The sequence below is a fragment of the Bombus vosnesenskii genome, unplaced genomic scaffold (assembly GCF_011952255.1).
Source record: "Bombus vosnesenskii isolate JDL3184/JDL3185 unplaced genomic scaffold, Bvos_JDL3184-5_v1.1 scf7180000013264, whole genome shotgun sequence".
NCBI lineage: Eukaryota > Metazoa > Arthropoda > Insecta > Hymenoptera > Apidae > Bombus > Bombus vosnesenskii.
In genome coordinates this window covers 6,099,671-6,120,430 of record NW_022882924.1, presented here as the reverse complement: position 1 = coordinate 6,120,430, position 20,760 = coordinate 6,099,671, and the positions used below count along the sequence as shown (strand labels likewise).

The 20,760-nt window shown below is 46.2% G+C and overlaps 1 protein-coding gene across 1 annotated transcript in view; it reads left to right on the top strand.

Annotated features, from left to right (window-relative positions):
• The window catches only part of LOC117237523 (thrombospondin type-1 domain-containing protein 4-like), a 39,792-nt gene that overhangs the window by 12,547 nt on the left and 6,485 nt on the right, over positions 1 to 20,760 (top strand). Inside the window, exons 3-6 of the mRNA XM_033501571.1 lie at positions 15,226 to 15,301; positions 17,683 to 17,834; positions 18,840 to 18,942; positions 20,451 to 20,553. Of these exons, the coding sequence (XP_033357462.1) occupies positions 15,226 to 15,301; positions 17,683 to 17,834; positions 18,840 to 18,942; positions 20,451 to 20,553 (434 nt within the window). The remainder of the gene's footprint in view (positions 1 to 15,225; positions 15,302 to 17,682; positions 17,835 to 18,839; positions 18,943 to 20,450; positions 20,554 to 20,760) is intronic.

Sequence of the window (20,760 nt, the reverse complement as noted above, 5' to 3'; positions counted from 1 at the left end):
AAGCTTCCGAGTGCATGTTGCGTCTGTAGAAACGTTGTTCTCACGGTTCGCTGACGTTATGGGCGTCTTCATCGGGATCCAAACCATGACATCAGTGACCAACAAACGAGCATTGAATCTTAATTCAACGTACTTATACTTGGATCGATAATGGATCGGAGATGATTTCCATTCGGGAGAGACTACCGTGCCACGACGTATCGAAAATCCTACGAGCTCGTTGGGATCCATAGTTAGAATCATTGTCAGGGACAAGAGTGACAGTGCAGAAAGGCGGCATATTTATGACGGCCGTTCTTCCACGCACGCGAAGAACGCGAAAATCAAGAGAAGAGGAGGGCCTGAGCGATCGCACACGTGCATCGCTTCTGTTTTGCATCGGATATACGGCTGACCGGTGAGCGTGTGCCCCATTAAGCTGTTCGTTTTACGAGACTCCCAAACGATATGATCAATAACGAGGCCATGGTCCGTGTCGTAAAGAACGCCAAGACCAACAAGCCCTTAACAGTTTGCAAACGTTTCCTCCGAGTAATTACGTCGTCTCGTTGGAAACGAGACCGGGATTGGAATCCTAGAGCTGCTGACGCTGAACATTCTTCATTCTTCCCCTCTCGCCTCTTCTTTTCGTAAGATTTACGACGGTCACGGTCCGACCGCAAGTTTAATAAAGCCGTAGATGAGAATGGAATGCAGTGTGCGCGTGGAAAGAATTGGCCGGGCTCCTCCGCAAAATTTTCAGCGGTGAATTCATTTTAATTGCTAGGATGCCTCTCTTCGTTGCTCGCCTAGCGTCGAGGTTTATTTAACCCCGTTGAGCCTTTGCGTATTGCGCGAATGCTGGAATTTCAGATATTCTGTACGAGCATGGATCATGCAAAGAAGAGTTTGAAGCAACGGAGAATAGTCGAAACGCGCTTGTGCCAGGCCAAACAAAAGCTTCTCATGGAGCACCATGGATAACGCGTACCCGCTAGATCGTAAGAAGATCATGGAACAAAAGCTACGGCTTCTAATTCCGCGAGATCTCGAGGTCTCGAGTAAATTCCATCAAGAGATCTGCCAGCTCGTGATATTTCTCACAAATTCGTTACAAAACTCGCGACACGCTCGTAAACTAACAAGCAAAAAATCAGCGAAACTCAATGACTCTCGAGCACCTAACACTCCTGAGATCCGTACATCGCGTTGTGGCAACGCCACCGAGAAAGATTCATCATATTCGTTCTCTATTCTGTGCGTGCTGCCGCAATTGTAGAAATAAGCCGTAGATCGGAGAGTTTCTTATTCAGATGGTAGCAAAGGCTCAGAGTCGATCGATGGATCCCGAGGATATAGCGAGATACGGAACACGCACACTTCTGCGTTCGTTACACGTATATCTCTTTTGTTTTCACACGAAGCCTCTCTCTATCTTTCTGCGACCCTCGGGGGAATCTCTATAGGGCGCACAGCTTCCGCCATTCCATCGATGCTTATATCGACTATTTACGATCCGAGCGCAGCCGGATATTTGATTCCGCGAAATAACGGTTCGAAATTGACGAAGACCTCTTTTTTTTTTGTTCGCTGGATGCGCACCACGGATCAAAACCAACGATAGGAGAGTTTGGATCGCGGAACGTTAAAGCAGAAATATTCGCTCGCTTTTTGAAAAATAATTGGTTTCACGAAGCATCTCCATGCGTTTCGAGCATTCGTGCTCACGGTCGCGGTGCACGAATCGCGGTGTGCGCGCACGGTTCGCGAGTATCGTTTTATTTCAAAGCTATGCAAACAAAGGCCAGCAAGGGATACGATCGATATACGATAAAAGCTTTGCGCAACCGTAATCGCATCTGTAATTCTATGTCGTTCATATATACCTCATCTTACCGGTTGCGTGTTGGTAGGCATTGTATTCGTAAGTCTCTTTTGTTTTGCGTAGATTTGTTCGTCCGCGAACGAGACCGCACGCGGTTCCGATTCGGGATAGAAAACGCGAAAACGTTCGAGGGGAGCAGAGATCAAAATCGTGGAACGGCAAGATAGCGTGGTTTCCGCCGTTCCCGAGCCAGAAACAACAACGGTGGTATACGTGAGCTTTTCGATATACGTGTTCGCCGTTCGTTAAATGAGCGAACCGCGCTTGTTCGACCAAAACAATGGTCTTGTACGCTGGCTACGTGTATTGTGTGCGAGCGCATCGAAAGGCCACGCAAGGCATAGCAAAAGGTTCGAACACCGGCGTAAAAGTCGATTGGAAGTCATACCGGTCTGTCCTCAGCGTCCACGCCACCGCCTACCAACGATCATATCCGGTCGTAGCTAATTATTTCCTGCTGTGGAAAAGCATTAAGCTTGCTCAACGCCATTTACCGCCGCGCTTCTGCGATCGTTGTTTCTTTCGTGCGACAGCCCGAACGATTTAATGAACGACCTCCGATTCGTCGATTTTCGACGCGTACCGAAAATCCTGGCGAGAATTTTAATGATTCTGGGGGAAGAGTTAAAAGACGACAGGTTGGAACGTAGAATTTGGAGAGGAAGTTCTCTTCTTTTTACGGCGACTATTTACGATACCGAGAAACCACCTTACCTTTAGGGGCTCGTTCGAAGGAAAAGCGAGGGAAACGACGGTGACGTTTGCACAGGTGGATGTGGACACACGCGAGCGTTCCCCGTTTTCTTTTAAGATACGGACCCTCTCTTCCGCGGCCGTGTTACTCCGTTTTCCCCCGAAAACCCTTCGTCCTATCGCGAGCAACAGGTTTAACAGATTCAAGTTCGTATCGCAGATGGTGTGACATTAAAACGTTCACACTTCCACGTTTGGTTCTCGGCAGCAGCGGCGCATTCTGCACGGTTGCCCTTTCCGGCACATTATCTTGGATCGGCGCCTTTGTACGTGACATTCTCGACGCCTGTACCGGCAAGGAACGGGAGATACCCGTCCACGGAGACGAAAGGTAGAAATTTACGGTCATTAAACGGCGTTCAAAGGCTCACGAGTGGCTCGACACGGCCTCACGTTCGCCCCGCGTGTCCATCTTCCACGGATCAAATGCAAGTGTAATTGCTGTTAAAGCGTTCATTCGTATTACAGCTTCCACACGCTGCATCGCCAGATGCGATTATCGTCCGTTTCGAGGTCAAGACGAACTTCCCCGTTCCGACTTCTCTCTACTACGTGGGAATTAAATCTCTTTGAAAACGTTCCCTGAACGTCTGACCGTAACTGCACGATTCTCCTGGCAAATTCTCATCCTTACGGTATCAAAGGCTCGCTTTTACGCTCGGTTTCGATTCGCAAAGGAACGATAAGCCAGGGTACGGCAATCAGAAGCGATAAATCGGCTGTAAGAGCCGATTCGAGAGGGCACTCGTGCCAACCGATCTAGTTTGCCAAGGAAATTACAAACAGATCCATCTCATCGGGTCGGTCGCGGCGAATTCATGTCCTGGGTTAGATAACGGGCCCACCGAGACGGCGACTTCCTTATCGTATTATTTACGACACTTTCAGCTGGTCGAGGGGAGAAAAAAAAAAGCATCTCGATGGGATCGCTACACGTTGTACACGCTGCATCGAACGATGCAAGTCTCGAATCCGAAGCCCTGGTGGCGCCTGCCCTGCTGCCCTCTTCCTTCGATCTAATCGATTTAATGGTCGATGGCAGCGGCCGATGAAATTGGTCGGACGATGCTTTCGTGCAGCGTCAACGAGTAATTAGTTTAGCGGTTCGATAAGGACAAAAGCAACCCGGTTGCCGGTAGTAGATAAAATTAGGGCTTGTGCTCCCGTTACCTTTGCGTCCCGAAAGAAAATAACGTTTCTATTTCTCGATTGCACGGGCATGCCTCTGCCGTGAAAAAGTTGTTAATCTTGTCATTCTAATACCGTTACCAGCTGTTCAAGCTGTACGGTTCCGTAACGTTATTTTGCCTGAACTTCTCGTAAACAATTTTTCCAGAAAATATGTGTCCCCTGATATTCCGTGTATTTTCGTTCGTATATTCCTCGTTAACGCGCTCCAGAGAAGCTTCGCTTCTCAGAACAGAATTTCCGCTATTTTTTTCCGGACTTGGTTTTCTATTCGTTTCCACGAATTCGCCTCTGTGACGCTCGTTTACCTAGCGCCAACGAGACTCGACTGGGTTCGCCTTTTCGGTTAATCGTCGGTGGAAATATCGGGCTTAGGATTTTCCCTGGGAAATCTGTGCTGGTGCCGGTTCAAAAAGAGCCGCGTGCTTGAAAAGGGCGCGATACCGGCCACAAAGCCGGCGCTTATGCCCGGCGTAAATAATAGCCGCGGTGGAAAATGTACGACTGCACGAGCGTACGCTTTCGATTCTCGCAGCTAAATCGAAAGGTCGCGATTTCCAGGCAGTGCTTTGACCCGAGATAAGGGTGCGCGGGAGAACGCTGGGCGGAAAATCGGTTCGTTTTGCTGCCGATTGCGCGGCGTTCCACCGTGCCGCTGGAAAAGGCAATCGGTAATCGTTTGGAGCGAATCGAAACGCGGAACATCGTCGGCGCATTTACCTGTCGGTTATTTTTACGCCAACTCGTGCGAATTGAAGAACGTTTCGCCTTTACGATACACACGTACACGCGCGAATCACAAATGGTACTTCCGAAGGGCCGGTAAAAATAGACTATGAACCAAGTGGAATTCGATGTCCGATCCTTTGCGAGAGGGAATGCACGACGAGGTGGTTAAACGCGACGGAATTTGCTTTTATCGCGAGTAGAAGTCTAGAGGCTAGTTAACGCCCCCTCGTCGATCGTGCGCTAGCAACGGAAATTAATTGATTTAAGTGGCTGTTCGCCAGCCCGTCGAACGTTCCAATACCCTCGAACCTGATACTTAACCCGGATTCCACGGACATCGACAGTATATCCATGTAAACGCGAAAGTAATTTCTTCATCTGCGTGGCACGCAACCGGTGTTCCCTCATCTACGGCACCGAGCGGGCTACCAGTTATCGTGAAATTGTTAATCCAAGCTGGATTAACCAACTGAAAAATCAAACCAGCGTTTCAGACCTGTTCGATTAGGCTGCAATTATCCCTGCAATTTTATGTTTTAATTTATTTGTATCTTTATATTAAGGATACCTTCGTTTGCCAGTATCACATCAGATTCTTTGTAATTATTTAATTCCACCGTATCGTTATTAACGCAGAATGAGCTGTGCAAGTTGATTACCGCTAATTTCCACGTAAATGATAAATAGGATAAATAAATAATGAGAATACAAGAAAGTTTAAGCTATTATCTTTGCATAAACACGCGTGTCCTTATGTCGTTTCTTTAATATCATCGCGTTCTACTTGATCGTCGCATTTTGAACTTTGTCGACGCTTAACATTTCGTCTAACGACCTTCTATCGACAGGGGTTCCGCTGCAGGCGGCTAACTTTTAAAGTGTTCCATAGGTCAGTGAAATGTCGCGGGCAGAGGCCCGACCCAAAAGTCGATCTCACTAAATGGTCCCCGGACGATCGAGCGCGATGGAACTGAAGAAATAAGAGTGGCGCGACCTTAACGGCGTTTCATGTGATAGTTTCGAAGGCAGCGGCCGCGTTTCACGGAGGCGAGGCTGGCTCGTAACTCGCACGCTCGTATATAATATAACCTGGCCGTAGAATGGAGGATCTCGAAGACTGCCGCGAGCTACGGACCGGTTCTTAATAATTAACATATGCAACGTTAATTTTACGGAATTATAATTTCACGTCACTCGGTGGCGGCAGGAGAGGCCGACGGGTGAAACGTATACATCGACGCGGCGTACGAAGCGCATAGCCCTATAGCCATAGGACGAGGAAGGAGAGAAGAAGGACGTCGCGTGCAATGGACGAAGGCGAGAGAAGGTCAGGACGCAGCGTGCAGGTCCTGTCTTTCAGCTACCGGCTTCTCTTCGAAGATCGCACGAAGGAGGAAAAGGGAAAAGAAGAAGAAAGGGGAGATGAAAGAGCAGTCTTTTTGCGTTTCGGGACGAGGTGAATTAAAGGAGTCGGTAGAAAGGCTCGTTATAATTTTTCCTAGTCAAGATTGAGATAATTTCCCGTCCCTGTCTTTATTACGATATACGAACGATTCTAATTGCCAGTCATTAACCATTTAATAACTATTGTACGCGCGCTACATATTAACGTTTCGACGTGTCTGGTGGTCTCTGTCACGACCTGATCGAACGTAATCGACGGCACGATTAAATCGTCTGTATCGAAACAAGAACGTACAATCCCGACAAACCCCGGCTTAATTTCGCGGAGATGTAATTTCTTCGCTGATAGAGGAAACGGACAAACGGCTAAAAGAACGAAGACGTTACCTAAGGCCATTCTTCCTCTTCTTCTTTCATATTTTTCCTCTTCGATTTTCTCTTTTTTACCCGATCTGTTGGTTTCGACGTTTTTCTGAACACGCTCCGAGCCGCAGGGCCAAAGAATGAGGTTTCAACGGCGAACGATGACAAGAAACGCACAAACGATATTTCATGGCGTCGCGTCGTGGCAAAGTGGATCGGGTCAGGAACGACGTCGGATAAAAAGCACCTTGTTGAAAGACAAGCAGTCGCCCAGCCAAAACGTCCTACGTCTAAAGCTATATACAGCGTGTATTCTAAAACTATCTACAGCGTGTCTTCTAAAGCCATTGACAAATGCGCTCGTTGTCGAGCGTGTACGTTGTTGTTCGTTATAATCTACGTTCCTCTGGGAAAATTCTTTTCGCGACAACAAACCCAAGCAACCCAGAATTGTTCCGACCTATGCAAACATCACGAACCTCGTTGCTTGGAATTTAAAAGGGATCAATCTCTTTACCGGATCTCATCAGACCGCAATTTCGCAGTCCATTACAACGTTCGCGATGCATCGAACTACCTGACTACGAATCGAGAAAAACAGGATGTTGGCGAGTGGCGGGCAAAAACAGGCGGAAAAGACAAGAAGGTGGAAGAGGGTATAAAGTTAGCGCAGACTGGCTGCGGGCGGTATTCACCTACGATGAAGATGGTTCATCTACGTTCAACGTGTCTTGTTAACTGCACGCACCACTGGGCATACGTGGCTCTCGCGTTCGCGTGAAACTTAATATACCGAAAACGAGTTGAACGGATGAACGAAGAAACGGGGATACAAAGGATCACAGGTGGAACCAAGACGGATGAAAGTTCCGAAAACGGTGAAAGGGTGCACCGAAAAGCTTGGAAATTGCACGCTGTACACGCGACCACACGTGCTTTGGGTTAGGTCTGGGTACGCGCGGAAAATCTCGCCTCTTTGCTCGTATCTTTGCTTCGAGAACACAGTGACCTATTTGCGCCTGAAATTTGTAGCCCGTGTTTATCTATCGCTTGAAACTCTACTTCGCTCGTCTTCGCTTCTAACGAATGTCGCGCGGCTTAATTCGAAGCACAGCTTTGAGCCTTACCAGGTTCTTGAAACACGATTGCGCAATACATTGGTATTCGTTCTGTAACACGCTGGAGGAATTGCACGAGGTACGTAGTTTCTGCCGTTAATTAATCGAAACGAAGGCTTCGATGTCGAATTCACGAGCCAAAGGAGCGGAATGTAGGTTAACGAAGCGGAGGACGTTTAAGATCGCGAAGCTGATAATTCGAGGTCGAGTGAGACGCGATTACACCTGGTCCATTGGCGCACATTCTCAAGTGAGAAAGTTGATGTCGTGGCTTCGTTATTCGTCTCACGTACCACTCTCGCATCCTCCCATGCTTCTATTAATAACACCATCAAGAGGTGCGTATTTATAGGCATGTCACGATAGGCATTATCGTGCCGGGCTGAAAAAGGCGCTATATCTAAATGAGTTTTGGAATTCTCTATCGAACTTAAGGGATGATTCGCACTAGCGATCACGGTACGGCCAAGTGAAAAGAAAATCTCTTGTTCAGTGGCCTGTCTTGGTGCGACCTTCTATTTAGAACTTATTTTGATCGATCGACCAAGCCTGTTCTTTGATCCTCTCTCGAGAATTATTCTCCGTACTTTTGCTTCCTCAGTCTTCAAAAAATAAACTCATTAGAGAGGATTACAAGGTATTATATACTTACTCGCTATAACAGAGGATCGAATGAAACGGCTATGTCGATAACAAGACGCAACACTCGAGACGGATAACAGAGTTTCGTTAGTAGGAGAATTTATTGCACGGCATCGAAGCAGGAAAATTCGCCTTCCCTAAGACTGTTGAACGATCAGCTCCCGATAGGGATTTATTAATACTAAGAGCTATCGAATTAAGATTCCGCCGCGACGGGGGCAACCATGCATAGATCATCCGATTAGACTCGACAATGAGACGAGCATTATAAAGGGTCAATCGGGGTGCTCTTATATTTCATTCCTTCTCGACATTCAACTCGTGGCTGATTAGCGCTGTGCAAAAAGTTCGGATGAATCGATAACGATCGATGGAACGCAAAGTTCACGACTGGCCAACCACTGCGTCCACTTACGTTTGTTAGTTCACGACTCTATGTACCGACGTCTTAGCAAAGAATTTCTTAGTGAACTCGTCGCGTTATAACGTCACAAAAATGATTTGTCGAGCTCTGCTTTTCAAGTCTATCGATCCTCTAAGGAAGATAAGTTTGCGAAGGAGGAAAAAGATAATCAGAATGCGATATCGAATCAACCCCCCGAAGACTTTAACGAAGATGTAAAAAAATTAACATCACTGGCCTAACTAAATGGACAGGATAATTAAATATGTACTTTTCTTTTTACGTACAATTAAGTTGAACAATACGAGGAACGTGACACGAATCTTCGGTGTTACATCTCCTCATTATGGAGCCCACGTTCGAACTGTCGTAAAAAGGAAACGGCATCGATCGGTAACCATCGTTGAAACGTGGGTTCCGCATCGCAGTCGAGAAATGCTTTCACTCTATATCCTTTTCATCCTGGCCTGTGCTACGAAACTAATAAACCAACGGACATAGAAGAGGAAGTATTTGCATTTACACGCGACAGCGTACTACAGAGGCGAATGGGCTATGCTAATTCAATGAAATTTTTCGATACCGTGCGCTGAATTTAATTATTTTTATCGGAAAACGTGTTATCGTCAGGGATTCCGGGACAAAGGTGCTATGCCGATAACACGCGTATCGTCGCAATGAAAAATAAAAACGTTATATCCAACGAAATTCCGTCCGCAGTCCGTCGTTATATTCGCGAGTTTCAACGTTTTCACGAAGACCACACGCGTCGTATAAATCGATTAGGAGAGTTTACTGCGAATGGCTCGCGTATTCGCCAAAGGGAGACGTCGTTGTTCACGCGATGTACATTGAGCTTTATTTCTCAGCTGGTCGTCGCCAAGGCGAGGATAATTAACCAGAGCAATTTTGGAACGTTGCCCTTTCGTTTAACCAGCCAGTCGATTTATGGAGACCGCCAGGGTCGTTATGGAGGACCTTGAAAGAGGAGCAGCCAGCTTCCACGTACGCGTACGTTGCGATTCCCATCTGTTTAAATTTTCCTTGGCACGTACCGCTCTGGTATCATCGCGTAAATGTGACTGCCCCGTAAAAATGCGGACAGATCGTGGCTGTACGCCGATTACCTTCGTGTGGCGTCGCAGTCAAGGTGAGAGGGCCGAAACGTGTTTGGCGATACGGTTTTTGTACTGACTATCAAAGACCTGATTCCACGCTTATTAATGCGTTAACTGTTACAAGGTAAGGTCCGTTCAACCAGAAGCATTGTCCCGCGTGCCATCTGCGCGTTTTCAGCTCGTTTCCTGTGAATAGCATCAGATATTCTTACATCAAACACCGACGACCTCCACCTATTTTTCGATTTCTTTACAAGTCGATTGTTCGATCTGTCCATAGAAAATCTAAATTGTACGGAATTTCTAGGGAATCAGTTCTATCGTTGGAGAAAATTACAACGACACAGTTCTCACCGATGTACGCGGAGAAGTACTGCAGTCGATTTTCCTCAATTACGAGTCGTTAGGAAATTTTTCCAACGAATTATCTCCGTAACTGCTACCTACCTGCAGTCGAAAGTACACGTCTGCCGCGACTCATTTGCTTTCTTTTCGAGCAGCCACCACGTTCACAGCAATCTTCCTCAAAATAGAGCTGGCGCTCGGAGGATTTTCCCAGCCACCCTTCTTCGCGTGTATCAACACGCGGAAGGCGCCTGCGGTGCTGTTCCCGACTATGTAACGAGGCAAGAGGAAGACGAACGAGCCTACGAGGACGGAAGAGCCTTACATCGCGGAGGAACTCGCGAGAAAAGATGGGGACAACGATGAATCAGGGGAACAAGAGAAAAATGCGCGACAATACGGTAGACAACCAGAACGGAGAACGACGTGTAGAAAGCTAGAAGTACGCCACGAGGGAGAGACCGAGAGAGAGACACGCGAGAAGAAACGAGAGGAACGAGGTAGAATGTTTATGGCGACAACAACGGCAACTGCAGCGTGACAGCGGCTTGGTTATCGGAAACCGACGGTGACGGGGTTCTAGTGCAATAACAACGTCGCAAAACATCTCCCCGCTCTTGGTTGACACAGCAACGCGACAGTAACGACGATGTTTCGATCGCACCAATGCCATTTTACATGCAACGAATTCCTCTGCTTCTAGCCAACATCGAATATTCCCACAGTTCGTGACAAACCAATTATTCTCGTCGAGAACGAATACATTCCACGTGTCTTAGCCTCTCGAGTAATCATAATGCTTTATCAGGTGTAGATCTACCTTTCTTACAGCTACCTACCTAATCCTTCTCATTTCCTTTTCCACCGTATTCTTCTATATTTCGATAAGACATGGCTTCAAGCTGTATAACATATGTCTACGTATTACTGCAACGATTTACCAGCGGTATAGCCAGCTTCGTTCGCATCGCAGGGACTCCATGATCCCTCGTTGAGCGAAATGAAACGTCGGAATAACATCGCATCAAAGACGCGGCCTATACCCGGAAGCTTCAACCGGTAACAACAAGAACACCGACTGTGTTGAAGATCGTCGGATACTCGCTTCTCTACCTGTCGTACTTTCCTTGGCAAATTCTCACATTCTCGTGATACCATTGTTTCGTTTTCAATAAAAGCACGACAAACGGAAAGGAGAAAGCGAGGGAGAGAAAAAAGAAAGGGAGAAGGAAAAAGAAGTCGGAGCGTGCGCGGTAATGCACGCGTAAACTGGAACGTTCGCAACTTTGCAGTAACGCTTGCATTTATACGCTGTTCGATCGAGGTGCTCCGGTATCATTAGAGGAGCCATTCGAGACTCACGCCCCCATTGTCCGAGGGCGACTTCTTGCTCCTTTCCCTCGGTTAACGCCGGAGATGCTCAACAGCCTACCGAGACAATGCTGTACGTGTATCGTGCATCATATTTCACGGTCATTCTTTTTTGTGTCCGGCGCGTACGTATCGTCTCTGGTCCCCCTGCTGGAGACGAAAATCCCTCGTCTCGGACCACCGTGGTTAAAATGATTTCGCCGGCCTCCCGCGACGCCAGGCCGGTCAGTTATTCTTATCCGCCTTTTGCCCGCAGAAACGCCGCGATTTATCGAACGAATTCCACCGAGCATTGGAAAGTTATACGTCGTCCTTGGAGAGAGCGCCGTTTCATTGTTATCGCGACTAATTGTTATTGGTCGAGATGCTTTTATTTGCTGTTCGATGATATCCTCGACGAGATTAATGAAGTCTCACTAAACGTTAACGATCGGTTTCTACAGGCTTTCAGACGTCGAATCGCGCGATAACTTTTCATAGATTACAGCCAAGGAACGAATCGTAGAACAAAGCGTTTAAGACGCGAAGATTTCACAGTCAAGTAGAAAATGAAAATATACCATAACCAAGATAGCGCGAAATATCAAACTACAAGTTATAATTGCAAAAACATTGACGGCTACTGGGAACAGTTTTGTCAGATTATACCGGCCTCGAATATATTAAAAGACGTCGATAAAGTTCGTTGGCTATGCTGGTCGATAAAATATCGAGTTCGTGTTATCGTTCGTCGCTGATCATACGTACTTGTCACGTTGAATCTGGTATTTGCACCCTATCGTCCCGCCCGTGTTCACTGACCCTAACTCGTTTCAATGAAATATCTCCGGGAGGAGCGAGTGCTAATCGGGCGCAATCGTTGTCTCGCGGGGATCATTATCGGATCATTGCACCAGCTAAAATTAATTTTGCTCGGCGAGCCGTGCGGATTCGCGAAATTCCGGGAAAATATCAGTATCGGATAAATTATCATGTTCCCGTGAGATCCTCGACAAAAGCGTCCGGCGAGATCTGGGAACGTAAATCAGACTGTGTGTGTTCGCAACGCAATCCAGAGCTGTTTTCTTCATCTCCTACTTTTCCTCGTTTTTTCTTCGAACGTATCGACCTTATAGCGAGAGATCTCACAGTCGAGGGTCGTATCTACGACCCGTTACGACTTGGCTATCGCTGTAGTCGGTGCGTTACATGCCGCGATAAACAATGTCTGTCTTGTTTTCAATGGCGTAGGAATGCTAAAAACCGATGAATAAAGAGTGCACGCGCGTTTCTTGATGCGCTAGTTACAAGCATAGAATCCTTGGCTCGAGGACAAGCGCGATAGGTGACAGCCCGTGGCAGACGTCGAGTCAAAGAATTTCAACGATTTCCACGAACAACGCCGGATATAGCCGAACCTTTTGTCATTCGAATAACGCAAGATATTATTCTCCCTATTTATCTTGCGCCGAGGCGTCGCTACGACGATAATTAGTACGCGAAACACGAAAATGCAGATAAGTGCGATTTCGAGGGAAAAGTTCTACTTCTCTCGAATATCTTGGAAATATCTTCGAAGATATAAAACGAGGCGACGATCGGCGATTGTCTGGTTACGAAGTACACGCTGTACCGATAATACCGAGAAGACGGCGATAATTCTTACCGGGAAGAAAAATTCGTTGTGTAAGCGAGAGAACGAGAAGCAAAAAGGGTAGCTTGAAACAGAGCGGTTCAACGATTTTACGGCGATCTTGCGATCTGTTTAGCGTTACAAAGAATGGCGAGGAACACGTGTTCGCCGTTGCGGCTGGACACGATTGCTCTCGAGCTGCTAGCCATAGCAGTTCCAGGCAAGTGCAATGCTTCATCGCGCCGCTTGCGTGCACCGTGAACGTCCCTTTCTTAGGCGCTATGCATACCGAGACACACAGTCTAGCTCTGTCGTCGTTTATTATTCAATAAACTACATCGCTGTAATTCACAATAATCATACCTAATGGAGATAGGGAGCGCGATATATGTTTGTTTACGAGGTAATTGATCGTCGTAATAGGGAGACAATAAAGCTGCGCGGTTGGTAATTGTAAATCTATACGATAACCTTTTCATCGTTGCAAATCACGTTCTTCGATTCTGCTCTCACGCTTCGCTTTGCCTTTTCCTTCTCTATACTTTTATGTCCTCCTGTTTTCTCACATTTCGTCACTTCAAACGTTCCTTATTTTCTTCTCATTTTACGATATAGAATACTTGTACGAGCTATTTGATCATTATTAAGACAGTACTTTTGAACTTCGATGTAATTCGCTACGGTTAAAAGCTCAAGATTAAGGTAAACGAGTATCCAAAACTGTGCCGACGTTGTCATGGACGCTGTCTGGACGAGAAATAATCTTGAAAGCTTTCGCTCGAAACAGGACACTCGTCTATATCTGGTACGAGACGAGAACGACGTTTAACGTTGATGATCAATGGAGCTCCTGTACACCTGTCGAGCCGACCACTTCTCGTTTCATGCTACATCTTTAAAATGGTACTTGTAGCAAACCGGCCCTCGTGCCAGAGTACTACTATTAATTTTATTCTACTTTACACGGGGCAGTATGTACGGAGCCTTACACGCGATCCGCAAGAACATTGCGTGGAAAGCCGCGATGCGGCTTTTTCTGATTTCGTCGCAGTAATGTGCGTTTACACGTGTTTTCTGTGTGCGTTTCACGCACGCGAGTAGGCGACTACTTCAGTGGCTGCGGGCGGTCCGACTCTCCTGACCCTTCTTCTCTTGTACTCGCTCTTTCTCTCTCTTTAGTATCCTCCTCCGCCACACAGGGGCGTAATGATTAATTAAGCTTTCCAAGAAAACGCAACAAGTGAAACGTTATTAGTGCTTAGTGGCACAGTTTACTTGTTCCAGCGTCGCTGCTCCTCTCTAGCTCCCTTCCTTCATTCTTCTCCCTCTCTCTCTCTCTCTCTCTCCGTCTCACATTCATCCCCTCTTCTTCTTCAATTTCCTCGTCTATTTCTCCTACCCGATCGGTAGATGCATCCCCGGTGCAGTTTTAATAATTACCATGGCAAAACGAACTGGCGCCTGGCCGCTGCGGTACTATACGCTTCGCATCCTAGATGCATGCACGCCATTTGTGCCGTGAAAATCGAGAACTTTTGAAATCTATGACGGCGATTATCCGCCGTAGGAACGAAGTGGATGATGGAGAACACATGCTTGGCTATTCGTTTCGCGTGAAATCGTTCTAAAAACGCCATAGCCCGGGAGAGGGGCGGATTCTCGTAGCGATTTCCATCGCTATTTAGAGCAGTTTAATTCTGTTTGAACCTTAATATCGTAAAATTCATGGTAATCTTACGATCCTTGATCGTGTTTCTAAATATGCAAGCGCAGCATCTGCGCGAAATTACTGGCCAGTCGTTATTAATCTGGAATCGCGATGGATAAATCAGCGGGGTACATTCGATTAATCGCGGGTTTCGATTCGGAAGCAAGACACGTTCGTTTGTTCGGTATTCAATCTAAACACCATCTATTCGTATCGATACCATTAATCCTTGTCGCGATCCTTTAGTTTCTGTTCTTTTTTTTTTTTTTTGCCTTTTCCCTCGTTGGTAAATGATTTACAGGGGACGAATGCATTAACGAGTACCCGGCGATGTACAAGCAGAATTATCCAGTCCCTCGGACGGGCAGTGTTTTACATCGTCATACTATGCAACGTTACTCATCCGAGGAAGATTATCACATTCTTGAAATATCTAACCCGTTGAAGCCAGCTGAAAGATAGATATTTTACGCGATAAGGGGATAATTGGCTCGGTTCAACAGTCGGCGACCGTTCGTGCAAACCGCTTCTAGATTGACAACGACGATAACAAATTGCATTCCATTACGTCGGATTAATTAAGGCATCTTTGCAATCTCTGTTTCAGATCGATTCTAGCTTTGACAATGCTGACTGCGGCCAGTGTCTCCTCTACCCACGTGCCCGACAAGTATCCCATCGAGGTAACTTTCCATTATGGTTGATTAAGATGTAGTATCGGTTACTCGATCCGTCGACTTTGAACCCTTGTAATTCGAAAACGATGTAATTCTCGCAAGCTCCGATTACATCTGTTACGACTTACAAAAGATGTGGAAGGTATTTTAATTTTGACATGGATACGCGAAAGGTGATCTCCTTCGGGATATGTTCATTAAGTAAAGCAGCTCGTCCAAGTTGGATTTCCAGGATAATTTAATACATAACTTCTTGCCGTTTAACTTACTGCCATAATAACGTTATCATAGCTATCTCGTTCATTAAGATATTTTATCTCGAACGTACGGTTCGTCGGTGAATATTAATTTAATCCACTTACCGGAATTAATAAGCAATTACGTAGACGTTATTCTGGGTGGCACGAAGAGGATAATTAATTGACACTGGAGGAACTTCCTAAATTACACTCGAGCTGGCTGCATCCTCAAGGCCGGCCGAACGATGAGCGTGAAACGCTAACACTCTGGTGTACACAGCTCTCGCAATGACATCGCGTTTCTTGTTACATCGACTTCTTCTGGTCGTTTAAATGGATCGTTTGTTTTGGAAAATATTGCAATATCGTTCTTGGCCTCGAGATCATCATGGTTGGTCGCGAAGATTACATTAAAAAAAAAAAAAAAAAAAAAGAAAAAGAGAAACACTGGACGTTCTCAGTTAACGCTCTCGCTCAATCCGCCGTTTCTTTACGACGGTTCGCGGTCGTTTTTAACGAGCACGACGATACACGATTGTACTCCGCGTTAGTTCTACACGCGCGGTCTACGTTGCAAAGCACACACCTTTGTGTACATCGAGCCTAATCTGTAAAATTTTTCAATCGATCTAGTTAACCGGCATAGAATGCCGACAATTTGGTGGCAACCTGTTGAACCCGGAGCAACCGGGATAACGGCGCTTATCGTTGATTAAACTTACATACTTTGAACGATCGTTCCAGTTAATCGTAATGATTGGTCGACCGGCCAATTTCAATCGTTCTTCGCTAACAAGCGCGACCTTACAGCTTTCTATCGTATCAGAGGTACCTACCGGGAAGAGGAGGTATTCTCCTCACGCGAGTCTCTCTCTCTCTCTGTCTCTTGATATTCGTTTCGCGAACGAAGTCGAGAGACTCTCTTCGGGATAGTAATCTGTTCCAAATAATTCTGAAAATTTCGGCGAATTTTTAAAGAGGCGGCCGCCGTCTATCTATAATTCTCTTCTTATGAAACGTCGCCGTAATACGAGCTTCTTATCCGTCGTAAAGACGTTCGTTACGCCCGTAAGGATCCCTTTGAAAGCTCCCGGGACAATGAGATTAAGATCGTTCATCGTGGAAAGACTCTTGAAACGCGGCTCCATTATTCAGGCCGTTGCGCGATGCCGACCGTTCCAGCCCTCCCCCCTGTTACCCCTTTGTCGAGTATTTTCGCGTTTCCTCCTCTCCATATATACGCATATTCCCGCGCATGTGTACGAAGCAAGTTCATGCGCGGCGCGATTAACGTGCCGGAGTTAATGTCGGTCATCAAGCAAGTATTACTTCGTTTTAACGGGTTAACGACTTTTTGAAAGCTGCTCGAATTTTGAATTGAGGCGGGGCTCGCGCTGAAACCAATCGCGGCTCGCCAACAATTCACAACGCGTTATTAGAGATGCCATTAAATTGGCATTCTTTACCGCGAAATGGTGCGTCGTTAACCTTAGAAAGCTAATTTCGAAATTTCAACGCGATTAGAGGCCGAGACGTATCGACCGAACAAACGTTCTAATTTTCCTTTAGTACAATTTCCATAGCGGATCTTTTCGCGTAATGGCGGTTTTCAGCGAACAACGAATGACGTATTCCGCGATATGCTCGGTTACGAACACCAGCGGATTTTACATCTGCGTACCAATATTGACGGGCGCCACGGATCCGTCTTTCAATTAATTACGGCCTCGCGGGTGATCTGAATCGTGGAAGTACCGATATTAATTATTGAACAAACAGTTCGGATGTCGTCGTTGCAGAGTTACCGTCTCTCCCTCCTCCTTCCGCTCCGTTGTAATTAACGCGGCTGGATTACAACGCGAGGACCTGCCGTTTGATTATCAGGCAATTTTGTTCGCCACCCTTTGATTGATTAATCCGAAGGTGCTTCGAATAAAATTAATTATATCGCGGCCCGCGCGTGATTACATAACGTCTCAAATTCCTCGCACACGAGACGATGAATAATGACTGCGCTGCATAATGAGGGTCTGCGTCAAAGCTTTGACGAGTAATTCGATGCCAGCCGTGAATCGTCGCGATTGCAAATCGACGAGGCATCGACCAGTCGAGACACAACGGTGACAAACGCGTTGAAATCTTTTCCAGGTCTATCACATGCTACGGGAGAAGACTCAATTCAATCTTGGCCGAGATAATCGTATAAGAGGAACCTGGGGACCGTGGAGTGCTTGGAGCGAGTGTTCACGGACCTGTGGTACGGGTATTCAGTCGCAGTCCCGCGAATGCGTGCCATATCAGTAAGTAAAATATATTTTCTTAAGCGACATCGAAGTTGCTGCGTTTTTCGTGCGAATTACTCCCAAACAGAACGCAATGTATGGAACGTGGTTAAATAATCGATCGCAAAGCAGGGAATCGTGCGTTTTAGTATCAGCTTCGACGATAATCACAGGTTTCGCGATACCGTTAACGTTTCGCGCGACCCAAGATCGTGAGCAACTGTTCCATGACTTCGCGAAACGGTCCAAGAAACACCTAATCCTAGCCATACGAGAATCATAGACGTTGCCGTTTCCTTCCGCGAGATCTCTCTGGCCTTGAATCGATCGGTCTCTGTGAGCTCGATATTCCGAAGCTTGACACGTTCGTAGCACTTGGAGTATACGAGCGAAGAGCACCGAGTGTCGAACAAATTGCAGATCGGTAGCAGAGGAAGATTACACGCTGGCATGCCGACGAGTCGCGCGAGCGGCCCCGAAACGTGTTATCGTCGCTGACATTTACACCTCTGTAACGCTACCTGCGCGGTTACGTGACTTTGCGCAGGATTTATCGATGGATCCGTGAGTTTCTCGACCGGCGATAAAATAGTTTAAGACCTGTTGTACCGTTAAAGTATTTTTCCCTGTCAGTCGACGGTAATAAACGAAAAACTTTTTCACTCTCCCCTGTTTTACGTTTAAAGTCTGTGCATTTTATTCTTCTACGTGTTCCGTAATTGTTTTTAGATAAGAAAAGGAAAAAATAACATATTAATAAACGTCTTTCATCCGTTAAAAAAAAAAGAGAAAAATACACGCTTTAAGTGGAATAAATTTTACGTGACGATAAAAAACGGGACTGAAATAGGCAACGTTAATGCGATGCACGTACGTGCATCGTTTCATGTATACACTCTTGCTGCCTTCTAACCGAAAAGTACGTTGAACATGAAACGCGTTAAAGATCGCGAAAATGGTGTACGGAAAGCAAAGATAAATCGTTGGTCGATAGGTAGGAGTAATGCGACCGATTTGTTTCAGGCGACTGTTAAGGAAGCGGAGCATTATCTCGGAGAATGGCACGAGCAACTCGCGGCCCATTTGCATCGGTACATACAAGCGTTACCACACGTGCAACACGCAGGTAAATCAACGCGACACGTAATGTGAATCGATGTTTACGCCTTTGCGTCCTGTCTAGACGCGTGATAAATTAACGTTTGTATTTCAATGACTCCGTGCGTGGTGAACTTTTTCGGTTAACAGCGGGGTTATTAATAAGCAGATCTCGCAGTGAAATAACGAATAACCAGAAACGATCGTCGACTTGTGCTTCTTTTTATCTAATGATCGTAAAAAACGGCACATCTCCGTCGCCACTTGAATTTTGCGTGAAGCGCGCACAACTCGTTAGAAGGATCGTTAGAAGTTTTCAACACGAGGAAGAGCTGCATTTACACAGTGAGCGCGAGTATGTAAGTGCATCTATCATGGGGTCGTAGGCAGGCATAGAGAACAGATGCATATCGAAGATCGCTGGAGGGTTTCTTTTCGACGGTACGTCACGAGTCGCGAACAAATCATCGCAGAGGCCAATTAAGGATACCCACGATGGCAATTTATATGGCTAGCTAAGCCAAGTACACCGGTGTTGTTTAAAATTCATAAGAATAATCACCACCTGCGGAGTTAAAGACTCGTTGGTAATGGACGACTTTGGCCTCTGTCCAGGTACTCGCCAGCGATAATTAGGCCTTCGTGGATATAAAGATACCCGTGACTATTATATCTATGTATATGTGTATAATAAAGACTCGCGTTCGTGAAATCAATACTTCCGGTTTGATTTCAAAGCGTTTCGAATCGACGAATCGTTGATCATTTCGAGTATGCGATCGAATGGAATTCCTTTGAAATTGCTGGTGCACGTACGTTCGTGGGGTTCAAAGGGTCTCGAACGAAAATGAATTTAAATGAAAAATTGAAAATTCACCGTCGGAATCGATCAGCCGTCGACTGATCTAGACACGATACTCGTGGTCGACAATGAATCCATCCTTGTGACGAGCGTAAATTTTAATTGCCTACTCCGAGAGATCTTGTTTCGAAGCAGACAAATTTTTTACGGCTTGTTGCCGACTGAACGCATGCTAGTTAATTTTCTGCGCGTAAACGCGGCATTGCAATTAAAAACTTTGCATGTTAACCACTTGTCTCTTTTTTCGCTACGGCGCCACGACTCGGCTAGATTTACCTCGGAAACGGTGGTTTACAAACATGCGAGACTATTCACGGTTTTACTGGCCGGTAATTAATCTTCCACCCGGAAATTACCAGGGTTACGCTTCTCCTCTACGTACGCGTCGGTATTCTCGTTTCAGTATATTCGTTCCGAGTGCGCGGCTCCTTTTTGAAGCCACTGAAATCCATTATAAATGCATGGAATTGGGTGGAAATTTAAAGAAATTCGGACGGCTTCTGTTCTCGTGTTACGTTTCGTAGCGCAAAAAATCGTAAAATGCTTCTGGAAAATATTCTCTCGTATTTCGATCGAGCCGTGCGTCGTCAGACGCCCCAAGTGACAGCGTAACAACTTTCCCAACGATCGATCGTTAATTACCTGGAGTTTAATTAAGCCATTGCTTGCAACAGAAATGCCCGAACTTCCCGGAGGATTTGCGGGCCGAACAATGTGCCAAGTACAACGGAAGAAACTACAAGGGCGAGAGCTACGATTGGGTTCCATTCTTGGACGGTAAGCTAAAGTCGCTGCGAGCTTCGTCTTGCCACTTTGTCGACAATTTAGTGTTAAAGCACGACGTTGTATTGTACTTATCTTAGTACGCTTCGAACGCGTCTGTTTCGAGTCAGCTTTGTACAGCGTTTGGCATTGCTTGTACGGGATGACCGAAATAAAATCATCGAGATAACTTACTTTAAATTCTTTTTGAATCTGCAGCGG